General features: G+C 42.6%; 1 protein-coding gene across 1 annotated transcript in view; it reads right to left on the bottom strand.

Annotated features, from left to right (window-relative positions):
* Nucleotides 1-14,444, bottom strand: part of LOC139532057 (kinesin-1 heavy chain) — a 40,072-nt gene extending 25,628 nt beyond the window's left edge. The window contains exon 1 of the mRNA XM_071329170.1: nt 13,989-14,444. Within this exon, the coding sequence (XP_071185271.1) occupies nt 13,989-14,114 (126 nt within the window). The 5' untranslated portion in view covers nt 14,115-14,444. The remainder of the gene's footprint in view (nt 1-13,988) is intronic.
* Between the last annotated feature and the right edge of the window lie 5,360 nt (nt 14,445-19,804).

The raw sequence follows: 19,804 nt of genomic DNA, 5'->3' as shown, positions 1-19,804 counted from the left end.
AGTGACCAAGACATCAGCCAGGAAGCATAGGAACTGAGAAGTGGTCTGTGGTCACCACCTGCAGAATCACTCCTTTATTGGGGGTGTCTTGCTAATTGCCTATAATTTCCACCTTTTGTCTATTCCATTTGCACAACAGCATGTGAAATTTATTGTCAATCAGTGTTGCTTCCTAAGTGGACAGTTTGATTTCACAGAAGTGTGATTGAGTTACATTGTGTTGTTTAAGTGTTCGCTTTATTTTTTTGAGCAGTGTATTTTATATGACATACATGATTTTTTGTTAACTAGTAAATAGCAAAGTCTGTTTAAATCATTTCTAACTTGTTAACAATTTCTGCTAGTTAGTTTGCTACAGTGTGGGTTTTAGCTTGCTTCATCCTTCTGATGAGTGTTAATTCACCTGTTTCCATACATGTTTCATTTTAAAACATTTATCTTACAAAGGAGTTGTTTAATCTAACTGCTTAACTATTTATCTGTAAATGGAATAGTATAATTCTTTGGTTTTTTTACTCATAAAAAAAATAAAATAATTGTACAGGAAAATGCCACGGGCATTATCTGATATGTGGAGACATTTCACTGCAGCTAAGGTAGAAGGAAAAGCTGTGTACAATACTGTGCCAAATCATATGTGAAGAACGCAAAAAAGATGCAGAATCATCTGGCTTAGTGCGTCAAGTCCCCTCAGCGCTCACAACAAGCAACCACTGACAAAAGTCCCTCTACTTCTATTCAAGGTGAAAATGATGAATCAGACACCTTATCGAACAGCTCATGGTCCTCCTGGAATCAGAAGATTTTTTGACCCAATGGAGGTACGTAGTCAGAGAAATGCTGATGAATGTCTTGCTCGAGCTGTGTATGCAACAGGTTCACCTCTGATGCTCACAGGCAATGTGTATTGGAAGAGATATCTGAATGATCTTCATCCAACATACACCCCTCCAAAAAGACATGCTTTACCTACTCATTTGCTGGATGCAGAGTTCAAGTGAATGTCAAGCAAATCATAGAGAAACTGGAAAGCAAACTGTATGGCAATCATCTCTGATGGGTAGTCGAATGTTCATGGGCAAGGAATAATTAACTACATCTCCACCAGTATTCTACAAGAGCACAGACACAAGGGACCGACACACCGGCCTCTATATTGCAGATGAGCTGAAGGCAGTCATCATTGCCCTTGGACCACAGAAAGGGTTTGCACTGGTGACAGACAATGCTGCGAACATGAAGGCTGCTTGGTCCTACCCTCACATCACACCCATTGGCTGTGCTGCTCATGCATGGAATCTGCTCCTCAAGGACATCATGGCACTGAAAACAATGGATACACTACAAGAGAGCCAAGGAAATGGTTCGGTATGTGAAGGGTCATCAAGTTAAAGCAGCAATCGATCTCACCAAGCAAAGTGAGAAGAATAAGAGCACCACATTGAAGCTGCCCAGCAACACCCGTTGGGGTGGTGTTGTCATCATGTTTGACAGTCTCCTGGAGGGGAAGGAATCTCTCCAAGAAATGGTCATATCACAGTCTGCCGATATGGACAGCCCATCAAGAGGATCCTCCTGGATGATGCATTTTGAGAAAGAGTGGTAAGCAGCCTGAAACCAGTAACAGTAGTCATTGCACGGATTCAGGGAGACAATGCCATCCTGTCTGATGTTCAGACTCTACTTGCAGATGTAACAGAAGAAATGCCCACTTCACTGTTGCTCCAAGCAGAGGAAACTGCAGTTATGAAATACATCAAAAAGGGTGAAGAGTTCTGCCTGAAGCCCATACATGTTGGATGCCAAGTATGCTGGCAAGAGCATCCTGTCTATTGCAGAGATCAACAAGGCCAATAGGGTCATCACTACCGTGTCTCACCACCTTGGCCTGGATGAGGGCAAGGTTCTTGGCAGTCTGGCGAAGTACACTTCCAATCAAGGGCTTTGGGATGGAGATGAGATATGTTGGCACGACTGCCATATTGCATCAGCCACCTGGTGGAAGGGACTTTGTGGATCTGGGGCTCTTTCCCGTTGCCTCCATCATCCTCCAAATCCCACCAACATCAGCCGCCTCAGAGCGCAACTGGTCCTTGTTTGGGAACACACACACACACACCAAAGCACGCAACAGGCTGACCAACACAAGGGTTGAAAAATTGGTGCCCATGCGGGCAAATTTAAGGCTTTTTGAGCCTGACAACGAGCCATGCTCAACAAGGTTGGAAAGTGACAGTGAAGATGAGGCCTAAGAGTCTGGACATTGAGGAGGTCCAGGGAGAAGACATGGAAGCCTGAGAGGAAGACAACCAAAGCTTTAGTTTATAAACTATAATTTTACAGATGTATGTTGAAAACGTTTTTGGGAGATGCAATGTATCATTAGGGATCATTCAATATTCCCTTTCTTTTGTTGTTCAGTGAAATTATCCCATTTGGCAAACTGTCATGTGCCTTTTACTGAGGAGTGGCTTCCGTCTGGTCACTCAACCATAAAGGCCTGATTGGTGGAGTGCTGCAAAGATGGTTGTCCTTCTGAAAGATTCTCCCATTTCCACAGAGGAACTCTGTAGCTCTGGCAGTGTGACCATTGGGTTCTTGGTCCCATCCCTGACCAAGGCCCTTCTCCCTCGATTGCTCAGTTTGGCCAGCGGCCAGCTCTAGGAAGAGTCTTGGTGGTTCCCAACTTATTGCATTTAAGGACTTTCAATGCTGCAGAAATGTTTAGTACCCTTCCCCAGGTCTATGCCTCGACACAATCCTATCTCGGAACTCCTTCGCCCTCATGGCTTGGTTTTTGCTCTGACATGCACTGTCAACTGTGGGTCCTTGTATAGACAGGACATGATTTGGAAAGGCACACAAACACCTATCAATTGAATTTACCAAAAGTGGACTCCAATCAAGTTGTAGAAACATCAAGGATGACCAGACACAGAATGCACCAGAACTCAATGTCAAGTTTCATAGCAAATGGTCCGAATACTTATGTAAATGAGGGATCTGTTTTTTAATATGCAATAAATTAGCAAAAACATCTAAAAACCTATTTTTGCTTTGTCATTATGGGGTATTGTGTGTAGATGGGGGGGGGGGGGGGGGGGGAATCAATTTTAGAATAAGGCTGTAATGTAACAAAAGTTGGAAAAAGTGAAGGGGTCTGAATACTTCCCAAATGCACTGTATTCAAACAGGCACAAGATATGCTATTAGCCATCTACCAGGTCAATGAGAAACACACCAGTATACCTTATTCACCACCAAACCAACTCAGTTCAAACATGACAAACATAGCTTTTCAAAAGTAGTGCAATATATAGGGAATAGGCTGCCATTTGGGACAATCCCATGGGCCTTTCCCTTCTCATTGTGACAGCAATGGCCAGAGACAGCTAGGAAACATCAGCATCCTCCCTCCGTTTCTGTAAGATGCAAACGGATTTACTTACTGACAACAGATCAGCAGAGCACGTCAGGCTGTTCATCTGACAGCAGCAGCCAATATAAAATCACTACAGATAACATCAGAGGGAGTTTTTTTTTTAAATTTACGATGACACAGCATCCCCTATTACATTGCATAGGCGGGACATCTGGAGTAGCTAAACAGTAGCTGAAACAAAGAATCAAAACCTATGGAAGCGGTCCTTTTATTTATACTATCTAACAGCATACAATTGAGGTTATTTTGGTGCAAAGCCAGTTGTGTGTTGCTGACATTAATATATCTCTGAAGGATTGATGGAGTTGGAGTAGTATCTAAATTATTCACTACAGTACATGCATCTCAACCCCTGGCAATAGGCTGTGACTAGACTACCTAGATCAAAAATCTGTCCCGAGTCCTTATTCTCCAACATTTTCCCCAAAGTGTGCACTTGCACACTATCTTGCATGGATTAACAACGATGGAAACTCCCTCCAGCCAATGCTTTAACCAATCCAAGACTTTTAAATCCATTTAGGAAAGTGGGCAAGTACAAACTTCAGGAGAAGGGTGGAGAATCAGGACACAGTTTTAGTGTTGTGCTGCTGTGGCTGTGTGTGCATAACGGAGCACTTCCAAAATGCTTCTGCTGCCTTGACAATGATCACTGATTATATGCCTGTGAGCTCAGCCAAAATGCTAGCCAAAGACTAGTCATCGGCATTCTATTATGAAACCTTCTTTGGTTTTTGTCTCCCAAATGGCACCCTACTCCCTATGAGGTACGCTACTTTGACAGGGTGAGACAGCGATCAAAACATTTGGCATTGACTTGGCAGTGCGGCACACATTATATTGGTCATAGGGTGCCAGCGATTTTGTTGTTGGTCACAGTTTCAGGTTTAAATTGTTTTTTTTAATCAATATTTATTCAAACAGCAATGGGTATGCAACGGGCAAACCAGGTATTCCAAAAGCTTGTTACGAAGTCTTTGCAATGCACAATTTAGTCATCATGTGCTGTTTGAATGAACATTTCAAAAGGCTTTCCAAAAAAAACTTCCCAATTTAATGTTGACTGCAAAGTAGGCCTACCTGGCAAAATTATATTATGATTTGTAAATGCCCCTTAATTATCATAGTAAAAGGTTAGGGTATAAAAGTCAACTAAAACTAAATCAAGAAAATCTATTTAGTAAACTGAAATTAAATAATGAACAAACCCGTTTGAAAAACTAAACTGAAATGTATCTTTGACCCCAAAAATAACTACACTGAACAAAAATATAAACACAACATGTAAAGTTTTGGTCCCATGTTTCATAAGCCAAAATTAAATATTCCAGAAAAATTCCACACAAAGCTTATTTCTCTCAAATTTTCTCCACAAATTTGTTTACATCCCTGTTAGTGAGCATCCTTTGCCAAGATAATCGATCCACCTGACAGGTGTGGCATATCAAGAAGCACGGATCATTACACAGGTCCACCTTGTGCTGGGAAAATAAAAGGGCACTTTAAAATGTGCAGTTTTATCACAACACCACAGATGTCTCAAGCTTTGAGGGAGCGTGCAATTGGCATGCTAACTGCAGGAATGTCAGAGCTGTTGCCAGAGAATTGAATGTCCATAAGCCGCCTCCAACTTTATTTTAGAGAATTTGGCAGTATGTCCAACTGGCCTCACCACCGCAGACCACATGTATGGTGGCGAGCGGTCTGCGGATGTCACCGTTGAACAGAGTGCCCCATATGGTGGTGGCGGGATTATGTATGGGCAGGCATAAACTACGGACAACGAACACAATTGCATTTTATCTGTGTCAATTTGAATACAGAGATCCCGAAGCCCATTGTCGTGCCAGTCATCCGCCGCCATCACCTCATGTTTCAGCATGATAATGCACACTACCAGTTATATGCATATCATATCTTCTGGGCCCGAGAAGCAGGCAGTTTAATTTGGGCATGCTTTTCATCCAAAATTCCGAATGCTGCCCCCTACCCTAGAGAAGTTAACTAGGTTGCCGCTTGTTGATCACCTATTGAAATTGAACTTCAGTTAATGAAAATAAATAGCTAGTCAATGACTGCAGTTTCTACTGGTCATTGTTTTTAGGGTGGTTGTATTGGTGCTAGCTAGGTACCAAACTAGCTATCCCAGAAGTTGCGGTCGAACAAATAATGCTGTATTCCCAACGCGATATTGTAAACACATCGTTCATGACCGGTGTTTGCAGACTTTCTTGTACAGCTTTGACAGTGCTACTGATAGTAATGGTGGTGTTTGGCTTGCGCGTGAAAATTCAGAACACACAACATTCTATAATAGAACTGTGTTATGACGTGCCAAATTAAAAGCTTATTTAACGGGTCAAATAGTGTTATTGTCAAATAGTGTTATTTCACGTGTATCTTTGACAACCAAAAGACCCAAACGGCGTTACATAGTATGTCATGAAGCTAATAGCAGTGACGCTATATTACTGTGTAACTCCGGTAGGGCAACATCTGAACAATAGCGCACTAGATAACGTTACTGTATACTGGTGCTCGACCAGTCGCGAAAACCACCATCGCCCACGACAGAGAACGGTTGATTGTCAAGGGCAAAGAATTCCATTATCTTGGCGTTAATGGTTTTCGCCTTTGAGTTGTCTTACTGAAATGTTCTTACTCTTTCAAATGACTTCTTGACTTGTTGACTGCTCGAGCCACACAGCAGACATTGTGGGCTAGGTTAGGAATGCTGTGTTGCAGGTGTAGCGCAAAATTTTACATGGCGTCATTACGTTATGTACCTACGTTATACACAGTTGAAGTCGGAAGTTTACATACACTTAGGATGGAGTCATTAAAACTCGTTTTTCAACGACACCACAAATTTCTTGTTAACAAACTATAGTTTTGGCAAGTCGGTTAGGACATCTACTTTGTGCATGACAAGTTATAATTCACTGTATCAAAATTCCAGTGGTTCAGAAGATTACATACACTAAGTTGACTGTGCCTTTAAACAGCTTGGAAAATTCCAGAAAATGTCATGGCTTTAGAAGCTTCTGATAAGCTAATTGACATCATTTGAGTCAATTGGAGGTGTACCTGTGGATGTATTCAAGGCCTAGCTTCAAACTAAGTGCCTCTTTGCTTGACACCATGGGAAAATCTAAAGAAAATCAGCCAAGACCTAAGAAAAAACATTGGAGACCTCCACAAGTCTGGTTCATCCTTGGGAGCAATTTCCAAACGCCTGAAGGTACCACGTTCATCTGTACAAACAATAGTAAGCACGTATAAACAACATGGGATGAAGCAGCCGTCATACCGCTCAGGAAGGAGATGCGTTATGTCTCCTAGAGATGAAGGTACTTGTGTGAAAAGTGCAAATCAATCAAAGAACAGCAAAGGACCTTGTGAAGATGCTGGAGGAAACAGGTACAAAAGTATCGATAACCCCAGTAAAACGAGTCTTATATCGACATAATCTGAAAGGCTGCTCAGCAAGGAAGAAGCCACTGCTCCAAATCAGCCATAAAAAAACCTGACTACAGTTTGCAACTGCACATGGGGACAAAGATCGTACTTTTGGGAGAAATGTCCTGTGGTCTGATGAAACAAAAATGTAGGAAAAGGGGGGAGGCTTGCAAGAACACCATCCCAACCGTGAAGCACGGGGGTGGCAGCATCATGTTGTGAGGGTGCTTTGCTGCAGGAGTGAGTGGTGCACTTCACAAAATAGAAGGCATCATGAGGTAGGAAAATTATGTGGATATATTGAAGCAACATCTCAAGACATCAGTCAGGAAGTTAAAGCTTGTTCGCAAATGGGTCTTCCAAATGGACAATGACCCCAAGCATACTTCCAAAGTTGTGGCAAAATGGCTTAAGGGCAACAAAGTCAAGGTATTGGAATGGCCATCACAAATCCCTGACCTCAAACCTATACAAAATGTGTAGGCAGAACTGAAAAAGTGTGTGCGAGCAAGAAGGCCTACAAACCTAACTCAGTTACACAAGCGCTATCAGGAGGAATGGGCCAAAATTCACCCAACTTATTGTGGGAAGCTTGTGGAAGGCTTCCCGAAACATTTGACCCAAGTTAAACAATTTAAAGGCAATGCTACCAAATACTAATTGAGTGTATGTAAACTTCTGACCCACTGGGAATGTGATGAAAGAAATAAAATATGAAATCACTGTTATTCTGACATTTCACATTCTTAAAATAAAGTGGTGATCCTAACAGGTTGACTGCAAAATAAATTTAGAAATCTGTTATTCAATTATTGCTTGCGCGCGCCAACGAGCATCTGCGTTGCCAAGGGCTAAAATAGAAATTAGTTATATTTCTGACGCAGATCGCGCTGGAAGTCCTGCCTCTCCCATCTCCTCATTGGTTTATAGAAGCAGGTACCCACGTGCCATCTCCTCATTGGTTATACCCACGTGGGTAACAAAGACGAACAAGGTCAGTGACGGTAATGCACCTAATTTATGAAAGTTGCCAATTGCAATATAAAGTCAAGAGAAGAAAAAACCTGGAAGGAGGAGAGATGACTAGAAACGATTCGGTTGACCATTTAATGTGTGGATTAACTGGCGGAGTAGAGGACCTTGTGCATTTCAGGTAAAATAACAAATCTATGTTTATATCCCAGGACAAATTAGCTAGCAACAGCAAGCTAGCTAAATGGGACAAATTAGCTAGCAAGTGCAAGCTAGATAGCTTAATTGCCATAAATGTTTAATGCTTTTCGACCCGTCTCCAAATTAATATAATTGGTTCAGAGTTTGTTTTGATATTTTAACCTTCGTGTCGTGATCGCGTTTGGTGTGGGGGGACAAAATAAATGTATGCACGATAGTGCACACGCGCAGCCGGTTTGGGTTCCGTGTAACTGACTTAAGACAAGGAATTTTTACTAGAATTAAATGAAAGATTTCAGGAATTGTGAAAAACTGAGTTTAAATGTATTTGGCTAAGGTGTATGTCAACTTCCGACTTCAACTGTAGGTATGCACGTCAACTTTGACATCGGTTTTTCACATCGGCGTTAAACTAGACATCTGGCCGAAGTCTATATTTGCATTTTAAGCTAATATCGTCCGATTCAGATCTGTTCACCGATATATCGTGCATCCCTAAAATCTAACCTATGACCTGATCCATCACCTTATGTATTACTGCCCCCCAGTTGCAAATAGCGACATCCCAAAAAACAAACACAAATGGCTTCTAGCCTCACACGCATGTTCTGTCCCTAACACTGAAACGAATATAAAAATGAAATATTAATATACAACTAATACTAAATAAAAACTAGCAAATCACGTCTGAAAACTAACTGAAACTAACAAAAATGAAGGGACAAAAATGAAGGCAACAATTTTAAAGATTTTACTGAGTTCATAAGGAAATCAGTCAATTGAAATAAATTCATTAGGCCCTAATCTATGGATTTCACATGACTGGGAATACAGATGGTCAAAGTTAACTTTTTTTTTTTATCTGAGAGATAAGCTTTGTGCATAACTTTTATTTCAGCTCAAGAAACCTGGCACCAAGTGCGTGTATTTTTGTTCAGTGTATAATAACCTTGTCTACACTAAACTGTCCAGTACAAAAACACAGTTTGCCAAACTGTCTTTTCGTAGGCGTGCAATTGAATTAAAGGGCTAGCGATTTTTTGGGGGCCCACCAAACTTTAGGTCAAAAAAGACGTGATTGTGTCTCAATCTATGATTTATAATTTTTTTCTAAAATACAAATCTCATTGGGCTTAGTTGTGGTCAATTTGCAGTGTATTATAATTATGTTCCGGCCCCTTATCCGTCCACACCGACAAAAGTTCCCAAAAGACAACTGATTTTTTAGGGCCCCACAACTGTAGACTGACTTCAAAATCGCAAAAAATAACACGGAGATTTGGGCAAACAAAATGTAAATATGATATTGTTGCGTTAAAATGTAATTTGTGTATGGAGGGTAGGTTGTTATAGGCTACTTGCTCAGGCCACAAATTAAAGATACAATTTTAATTATGCATGCACTTTCAGAGGCCATCATTCTTTCATTCGGGGCAGTTGGCACTAGCCCGGTGTGCCACTGGCAATGTCAAGCCCTGAAAGGGCATGCTATTTTAAAAGATGGCTAGACATTATTAGCCTGGTTCTGTATGGAATGCAGGTACATTATGGGACACAGGTCAGGTCATTATCAATGCTCAGGGGGCAAAAAAAAAAATTGGTGTACTGGTGCCATCAACTGAATAAGTTTTTGCCACCAGTGGAAAAAGTTAGTCCAGTGCCCTCCGATCAGGGCTAATAGTGCACTACAACATAAGCAAGGAATAGGGTGGCATTTGGGATGCAGTCTTAACGTCACTTGAGCCCACTGGGCTGGCACAAAAACAGAGCCATTCTACAGAGAGGAGAGGAGAGGTAGAACAAAAAGCCTATAAATTATACCCAGGAGCTTCAGGCAGAGCTACAGTAGACAGAACGCCAGGCCCATTCTCATAAAGGAAATTACTTCATCATCAGACTGACTAACTCGGGCTTCTATGTCTGCCTTCCAAATAGCTCCCTACTCCCCTGCCTATGGTCATAAATTGTGCACCATGTAGGGAATAGGGTGCCAATTTGGCAACCTATTTCACTGTTCAGAACCCTACCAGTGTCTGCAGCCAACCAACCTCTGAGACTGTGGGCCTATTACTGTGCCACAGTCTTTCTGTTGTCCTCCAATACTGGAAGATAAACTGGCTAATTTGTCTCTGTACCTGGTCCTCTGAAAGGCACAGCCCATTGTTCATAGCGGAGAACAGTCTGGTTGTTGACTAGACTGAGTATGGAATGCCAAGTTTTAGGCAAGCTCTCACACACGTCATTGTAGTGTGGCCATAGCAGTGCAGGCTCCCTGGAGCAAATTAGGGTTTAAGTGCCTTGCTCAAGGGCACGCGGAACAATTTTTCACCTTGTCTGCTTGGGTATTCGAACCAGCGACCTTTTGGTTACTGCCCCAATGTTTTAACGGCTAGCCTACCTGCCGCCGCACCCAATACCCTGTTGCAATGGGTAACAAGTGGGGTTAGGACGAGGCAGGTAGCCTAGCGGTTCAGACATTGGGCCAGTAAACTAAACGTTACTGGTTTGAATCCCCGAGACGACTAGGTGGAAAATCTGTGGATGTGCCCTTGAGCAAGGCACTTAGCTCAAATTTCTCCTGTAAGTCGCTCCGGATAAGACCGTCTGCTAAATGACTAAAATGTCAAATGTTAGCCAGCAAAACTGAACATCTCACCAACAAAGAGGCCAATATTATTCAAATTAATGCAAATGCAGACACTAGAAAACACCATCAAATTATACAGCCTACCCAGGGATTCCCAGTCCAACTAATGCTAACTAGTCAGCCTCATTCTGAGGTCTGGGTATGATTCCCAAATGGCTCCCTATGTAGTGCACTACTTTTAACCAGGGCCCATTTGGGCCTCATTCCCTGAGGTCTGGGTGGGTGTACTAGGAAATGACCTACAGCGCATTCGGAAAGTATTCAGTTACAGTCTTATTTCCTAAATTGATTTAATTGTTTTTTTTCTCTCAATCAACACACAATACCCCATGATGACAAAGCAACAACAAAAATATTTGTGCAACCCCCCCCCCCCCCCCCGGAAATATTACATTTACATAAGTATTCAGACCCTTTACTCAGTACTTTGTTGAAGCACCTTTGGAAGCGATTATAGCCTCGAGTCTTCTTGGGTATGACGCTACAAGCTTGGCACACCTGTATTTTGGAAGTTTCTCCCATTCTTCTCTGCAGTTCCTCTCAAGCTGTCAGGTTGGATGGGGAGCGTCAATGCACAGCTATTTTCAGTTCTCTCCAGAGATGTTTGATCGGGTTCAAGTCCGGGCTCTGGCTGAGCCACTCAAGGACATTCAGAGACATGTCCCGAAGCTACTCCTGCATTGTCTTGGCTGTGTGTTTAGGGTCGCTGTCCTGTTGGAAGGTGAACCATTGCCCCAGTCAGGCCCTGAGCGATCTCTGTACTTTGCTCTGTTCATCTTTCTCCACGATCCTGACTAGTATCCCAGTCTCTGCCGCTGAAAAACATCACCACAGCATGACGCTGCCACCCCGCTTCACCGTAGGGATGGTGCTAGGTTTCCTCCAGATGTGACGCTTGGTATTCAGGCCAGAGTTCAATCTTGGTTTCATCAGACCAGAGAATCTTGTTTTTCATGGTCTGAGTCCTTAAGGTACCTTTTGGCAAACTGTCACAAGCGGGCTGTCATGTGCCTTTTACTGAGTGGCTTCCGTCTGGTCACTCTACCATAAAGGCATGATTGGTGGAGTGCTGCAGAGATCGTTGTCCTTATGAAAGATGCCCATCCCATCCACCTCCCTGACCAAGGCCTTTCTTCCCCCGATTGCTCAGTTTGGCCAGGCAGCCAGCTCTAGTAGGAGTCTTGGTGGTTCCAAACTTATTTCATTGAAGAATTATGGAGGCCACTGTTCTTGGGGACAATCAATGCTGCAGAAATGTTTTGGTACCCTTCCCCAGATCTGTGCCTCGAAACAATCCTGTCTCGGAACTCCACTTTGCTCCGATATGGGACTGTGGGACCTTATATAGGTGTGTGCCTTTCCAAATCACGTCCAATCAATTGAATTTACCACCGGTGGACTCCAATCACATTGTAGAAACATCTCAAGAATGATCAATGGAAACAGGGTGCACCGGGGAGCTCAATTGAGTGTCATAGGTAAAATGTATGTTTTTGGTTTTTTATACATTTGAAAACATTTCTAAAAACCTGTTTTTACTTTGTTATTATGGGGTAATGTGTGTATATTGATGAGGGGGGGAATGATTTAATCCATTTTAGAATATGGCTGTAACGTAACAAAATGTGGAAAAAGTCAAGGGGTCTGAATACTTTTCGAATGCATGCACTCTAAGCGTGGTGAGCTTCTATTAAAATAAATCTAGACAAAAATGTTCACAGTCCTCACTGCCTACTGAAATGACATGATATCCCTCCCCCATAAAAACACCACACCCCTAATCCATCCAACTGTTCCCAGTAATACTTTAAAAGAGAATGTGTCCCTCTCATAGGTATGAATGTGGTGGGACACATGGGTTGTGTCCGGCACCCTGTTTCTTATACAGTGAACTACTTTTGACATATGTTATATAACCATGCTAGCATTGTTCTCTCCCTTTTTCATGTCCCGACAGTGAGTTGAGTAGCTGTGATTGTTTTATCGGATTTATTTGGCATAGACTACAGCCAGAGTTTGGAGTCAATAAATTGTCAATTTGAGAACTGTTGTGGACATTCTTTCAATTATGATCTAGGTCATTACAATATGTTATACTTGGGGCCAAACGTTTTCCTCCAAACTACATCATGACATAACAAACATGCTCATTTATGAGTAATCCTCCATTAACTATCCAGTAATCATGACCAGATGCCACACCCTTGGCTTCTACATTTGACACGACTGTTGCTACGGTGCAAGGACTTCTTCCTCCAGTTTCAACCGCCATCCATCCACAATTTACATCTCTTTGGGAATAAAAAAAAAGGAATTTCACTATGCACGTGACAAATACAACTTGACTTGTTGATATACTGTGTATCATTCACGAAAGGAACACAATTAGGCTACAGCAATGAGGGAAGTGTTTGGAAGTCCATAAAGTGTGTCCCAACTGTAATGGTTGCTGTCATTTACCTTTGACAAGGCCAAGGGGCGAGGTAGTGTAGTGAGCAGATGTGTTCACCTGACTGCGAGTCCTCTATCATTGTACCGCACCCCAAATTGTTACAAATCTATAAATCCCCCTTATCCCAATAGGCCGTTAGAAGAATAATTTGCACCAAGGAATTGGGCCTAGCTAAAACATTCCCCATTCAATACGCCCAACAAGTGACAGCTGTCAATGAGGCAATGGCATATGCGAGGTGGTTATCCTTACCTAGCTAGTAAGTATCTAGTATTTCAATACCTCTCTTTAGGACTGGTAACTAACATTAACTTAACTAGTTAGCCAAAGGTGTGGTTGTAACTAACTAGCTACAGTAGACATCTTCGCCATCCCCTACCAAGCTAGCTAACGTTATCTACCCAGCTATACTTCTTTGTGTCCATGTCAATGAATAAAGTAGGCCGTGGACTTTGCTAGCGTTAGGTTAACTAGCTCTAGCTAATTAGCCAACAAGACAAAAATTAACTAACGTTACCTAGCCTGGTTAACGTTCATTTAGCTGGCTAGCTGAGACACAATGGTGTTGCTGCCGTCAAATGTGTAGTTACTCATTAGATGGCATTTGAATGTGAGATATGAATCAATGTCTGACTAGTTATTATGAGAACGAAGGAGTGAACCAGAAAGTGCCCTTGTCCTTGGCTGGTGTGGCTTTTAGCTAGCTAACTGGCCCAAGCATCATGTGCTATGCTTAGTTTAGTTAGCCTAGCTAGCATTACAAAGGTGGGCTGTTTTCATAGACCAATGTTTTCCGTGTTTGAATGTCAACTTACCGAGATAGACACTTGATCCTCCCCTGTAAACTTTGGTATGTATTTATCCCCTCTTGCCACCTCTGAACTGTTCAATGGTCTAAAACGGCACATCACTTTGATGGTGCACTCGGCCGGGTCCGCCATCTTCGCCGCTGATGGAGTCACAACTGACAAGATCCTGCTAGCTAGCTGTGCTACAACAGGAGAAGCGCCGGGTCGCTCTGTGCCTGTCGGAGGCAAACAGATGCCGCACCCGTGAATGCTGGTTGAGTTAGGTCAATCACTTCCCTCCTCGGAAAACGCAGCAAGTCGACTACTCAGCAGAAATATACATTTAAAAGGACATCCATTCAAAAGGTGGAAGTCATGTTGACGCACCAGCTGTACTGGACTTGGAGTAGGGAGGGACCCCTATGTCTGCTATGCTATGGAACGCCGTTTGTATGCGGCTGTGAATAACCCACTGACGTCACCTCTGTAGGCGACTTCTTCTTCTTCGATGAGGCGGATGGCATCCAATAAATGTCGCATTACCGCCAGCTACTAGACTGGAGTACAACTCCCTTATACTTTGCTTGAAAAAATAAATAAACAAATACCCTACCATCTAACACTACACTCACAAAATAAATAAAACATACAATTATTTTAAAAAGAACACCTCCCTACACCACTATTTAAATCTATTTAATCCTACCTCAGGCCAACAACCTGAAAGGATGGGACACCACCACTTATCACACCCTGTAACTCTTCTGATGTCAAATCTCGCACACCCAAAAACCTCTGCAGCTGCCACCATAACCTCAATTTTCTGCAATTTACGTTCTAGTCCTGCAGTACAGTTGATAACCATTTCTATAAATACCAAAAATCCAATCTCACTGAAACATATACAGTTGAAGTTGAAAGTTTACATACACTTAGATTGGAGTCATTAATTAAACTAGTTTTTTCAACCACTCCACACATTTCTTGTTAACAAACTATAGTTTTGGCGGTTAGGACATCTACTTTGTGCAAGACACACAAAGTAGACATTATTCCAACAATTGTTTACAGACAGATTATATCACTTATAATTCATTGTATCACAATTCCAGTGGGTCAGAAGTTTACATACAATAAGTTGACTGTGCCTTTAAACAGCTTGGAAAATTCCAGAAAATGATGTCATGGCTTTAGAAGATTCTGATAGGCTAATTGACATCATTCGAGTCAATTGGAGGTGTACCTGTGGATGTATTTCAAGGCCTACCTTCAAACTCAGTGCCTCTTTGCTTGACATCATGGGAAAATTAAAAGAAATCAGTCAAGACCTAAGAAAAAATATTGGAGACCTCCACAAGTCTGGTTCATCCTTGGGAGCAATTTCTAAACGCCTGAAGGTACCACGTTCATCTGTACAAACAATAGTACGCAAGTATAAACACCATGGGACCACGCAGCCGTCATACCGCTCAGGAAGGAGACGCGTTCTGTCTCCTAGAGGTGAACGTACTTTGGTGCGAAAAGTGCAAATAAATCCCAGAACAACAGCAAAGGATCTTGTGAAGATGCTGGAGGAAACAGGTACAAAAGTATCTATATCCACAGTAAAACGAGTCCGATATCGACATATCCTGAAAGGCCGCTCAGCAAGGAAGAAGCCACTGCTCCAAAACAGCCATAAAAAAGCCTGACTACAGTTTGCAACTGCACATTGGGACAAAGATCGTACTTTTTGGAAAAATGTCCTCTGGTCTGATGAAACAAAAATTTTACTGTTTGGCCATAATGACTATCGTTATGTTTGGAGGAAAAAGGGGGAGGCTTGCAAGCCGAAAAACATCATCCCAACTGTGAAGCACAGGGGTGGCAGCATCATGTTGTGGGGGTGCTTTGCTGCAGGAGGGACTGGTGCACTTCACAAAATAGATGACATCATGAGGCAGGAAAAGTATGTGGATATATTGAAGCAACATCTCAAGACATCAGTCTGGAAGTTAAAGCTTGGTCGCAAATGGGTCTTCCAAATGGACAATGACCCCAAGCATACTTCCGAAGTTGTGGCAACATGGCTTAAGGACAACAAAGTCAAGGTATTGGAGTGGCCATTACAAAGCCCTGACCTCAATCCTATAGAAAATGTGTGGGCAGAACTGAAAAAGCCAGCTCTGTCAGGAGGAATGGGCCAAAATTCACCCAACTTATTGTGGGAAGCCTGTGGAAGGCTACCTGGACCGTTTGACCCAAGTTAAACAATTTAAAGGCAATGCCACCAAATACTTTACATAATTGAGTGTATGTAAACTTCTGACCCACTGGGAATGTGATGAAAGAAATAAAAGCTGAAATAAATCATTCTCTACTATTATTCTGACATTTCACATTCTTAAAATAAAGTGGGGATCCTAACTGACCTAAGACAGGGAATTTTTACTAGGATTAAATGTCAGGAATTGTTATACACTGAGGTTAAATGTATTTGGCTAAGGTGTATGTAAACTTCCGACTTCAACTGTATCACTTGTTGGCTTATCCTACTGTTGTGAGGGTGTTGGTGAATGGAAAAATGCCGAGTCAGGCGCAGGACACAGATATGAGTAATAGTCCAAATTTACTCAAAAATATAAGTAAAGTTCCAAACAAGGAACAAACACAATAATCCAGAGCACTATAAACACGAACCCACATGACAAACAATAACGCACAAAACAGAGAGGGAAGTCAGAGGGTTAAATAAGGAACATAATTAATGGAATGGAAACCAGGTGTGTATGATCAAGACAAAACAAAACGAAAATGAAACATGGATCGGTGGTGACTAGAAAGCCGGTGACGTCGACCGCCGAACGCCGCCCGAACAAGGAGAGGGACCAACTTCGGCCGAAGTCGTGACAACTGTACTGGTACAGATCTACTACTCACGCCACTCCTCTCAGGATCCCTCACCCTTGCCTCATATTCCTCTACTTTCTTCACTGCCTCAGCATATTACCACTTATGCACTACTCTAACCCTGGAAACGTCAACCTGCCTCTCTCGCATGGGACATTTCTGATCCCCAGCCCCATCGGCACCCCTACAATTAACACTACTTTCTACAATTCTACATATTCCTTTGTCTCGTGCTCTTCTCGTGCCCTTCTGCACACTTAGGAACCTCGATCCTACACAATACTGCCACATGCCCATGAGTGTAATGTATTCTGCACAAAAAGTTGTATAGGATAACTTCTATATCACTTTGTCGTGCAAAGACTCAACATCAAAACTCAAAAGAACAGACAACGACTTCTGTTTCACATCTCTTGCCCCCATTTATTTAACATACAGCGCCTGCTTCCTCTGACCAGCAGAAACACAAACAATTATCACAAGACCACTTCTGGTTACCCTCACCGATTCCACAGTACCCAACTCTGTTTTAACCCACCCTGAAACCACAAATGGATCAGCCAAAAGGCAAGCGTCAACTTTTTCCAAAAACTTCACCCCTACTGTCAGACTCATCTTTATCCTGACCCTCAGTGCAAGCCTTGCACCACACCTACCACCTCCGATACTTCGCCCTCATTCGCTTCCATTTCTCTTCCTGTCTTCAACTCACTCTGCCATCATTCTTCATTAACAAAACATTTCCCTTTTTTACAAAAGATTTCACAGACTCAAGCTCACGCTCTTCCTCCCCTTCTCTCTCTTTCTTTGGCCTCCTCTGCCTCTCCTTTTCCCTCCATTCCTCCTCCGTATTCCAAGTATAAGTCTCCTTGAGTTAAAACTGCACTTCTCCTGACATACATCTTGTTCTTACCTTGTCAAGGGACGCCATTTAACCGGCTGTCACAATCTCCGTACAATCAGCACGAACCCCTCGGGATGTTTCTGTGGGTTTTATGGCAGACTACAACCCAAAAATGTGTATTACCGCCACCAACAGGACGAACATTTTATCTGTTCATCCCTTATGCCACAGTTTGTACATCTCAATTGTCAGTAGAAACCACATTTGTTTAAGCAAGTCAGCCATATCAGCTATGTTTTTTAAAAATGCAGTAAATGAGGCTGAATTAACTGTTTCGATGCCAGACATGGCCAGACATGGCTCCGCTGATAACCAGGTGTAGCGGTGGTAAGGAGTCACTCCATGGTGCTGAAAAGAAAGCTCTGCTGTTGGCACAGCTGTATGTAGGCCCTAACAGTTTGTGGGCACTGTTTGTCACCATTAGTACCATTAATGTATTGTTTAGTGTTGCGCTGTGTAGTGGCTTTTCTGGAATGCATAAAAAAAACGTTTTTGCGTTTGCCCCACCAAGATTTACATGCCACTGCCATGACTCCCTTCTCCCCTCTGGTTGTAAACAAATCAAAAAAGGCAGTTTTGGTTAGCTTCGCTAATCGCTACGGCAGGGGTTCCCAAACCTTTTTGGCCCACGACTTCATTTTGATATCTGAAAATTCAGCCAATGTTTACTTTTTTAATTGGGGCTATGGCAGTCAATTGCAAAACATTTTAACTGTATTTCTGACTGTATTCTCAACTCACCATCTATCAGAACTCAGGATAAGACCCGAATGCAGACAGCTAGAATCACAGATGATTATTGACCCAAACAGGGGTCCGTAATCCAGTCAATAACACATTCAAGCACGCTGGGGTGGCAGCGTAGCCTAGTGGTTAAAACGTTGGACTAGTAACCGCAAGGTTGCAAGTTCGAATCCCTGAGCTGACAAGGTACAAATCTGTCCCTGAACAAGGCAGTTAACCCACTGTTCCTGGGCTGTCATTGAAAATAAGAATTTGTTCTTAACTGACTTGCCTAGTTAAATAAAGTTTTAAAATATTAAGGTACAGCAGGCAGGCTCGGGGTCAGGGCAGGCAGGCTCGGGGTCAGGGCAGGCAGAGGTTCGTAATTGGGTCAGTCAGGCAGGTACAGAACAGCAGGCAGGTAGAATGGTCAGAACAGGGAAACAGAAACTTGAGAAAGCAGGAAGACGGGAAAGCACGCTGGTAAGGCCTGACAAGACGAACTGGCAACAGAGAACACAGGTATAAATACACAAGGGATAATGGGGAAGATAGGCGACAAGCACAAAGACAGGTGAAACCGATCAGGGTGTGATGTCATCATATACTTTTAATGTGGGGCTATGACAGTCAATTGCAAATTAGTTTTGCATTTCTCAGAGTTCTGCGCTAAGCTCTTTTGCCACCAGTTGCTCTCAGTGTACCCATTATAGCTCAGTGGGTGTATCATAGAATGTGCCCATATGGCAGAGGGAGGGAGACACATTCATAACTAGAGTGAAGAGGCCTGCCCACAGTCCCATGATAGATGGAGCCCCATCTGTGCAAAAGCCCACCATTTGATCCCAAGGAATCAGTTTTTTGTCAATATAGCCACACAGCACACTGAACATCCCCTGTGCCGTTTCATGCTTGGGTATCGTGAGACAACAATATGTCCTTGTGAATAGCATCCCCCGACATGTAGCAAACGAAAGTCATTGCATTGGCATCTCGGCCCTCACAGCTAACGTCCATTTGGAGAGCATAAGGTGGGGAGTTTGAGTTGTCCAGTAAGTTGCTTCTTGATTGCTATAGCATCTATTCTTAGTTTCACAGTTTAATCTGACAAAGGTATTGATGTGAGTTTCTGTGCCTCTGCCTCCCCACACATTATTTTCACCATATCAATTGTGTTCGGTAATATCAAAGTTTCTGCAATAGTGTGTGATTTCATAGCGTATGGGGCTTAGCCATTCACCATGGGAATGATTCAAGTGCAATGGTCAAGTGCAGCCTTTTCCTCAAGATCTAACGACACTCTCTGGTTGAGTTTTTACTTTTAGAT

Source organism: Salvelinus alpinus, chromosome 10, assembly GCF_045679555.1.
Source record: "Salvelinus alpinus chromosome 10, SLU_Salpinus.1, whole genome shotgun sequence".
Taxonomy (NCBI): domain Eukaryota; kingdom Metazoa; phylum Chordata; class Actinopteri; order Salmoniformes; family Salmonidae; genus Salvelinus; species Salvelinus alpinus.
Note: the sequence above shows the minus strand (reverse complement) of the source record. Positions and strands in the feature narration are given on the sequence as shown.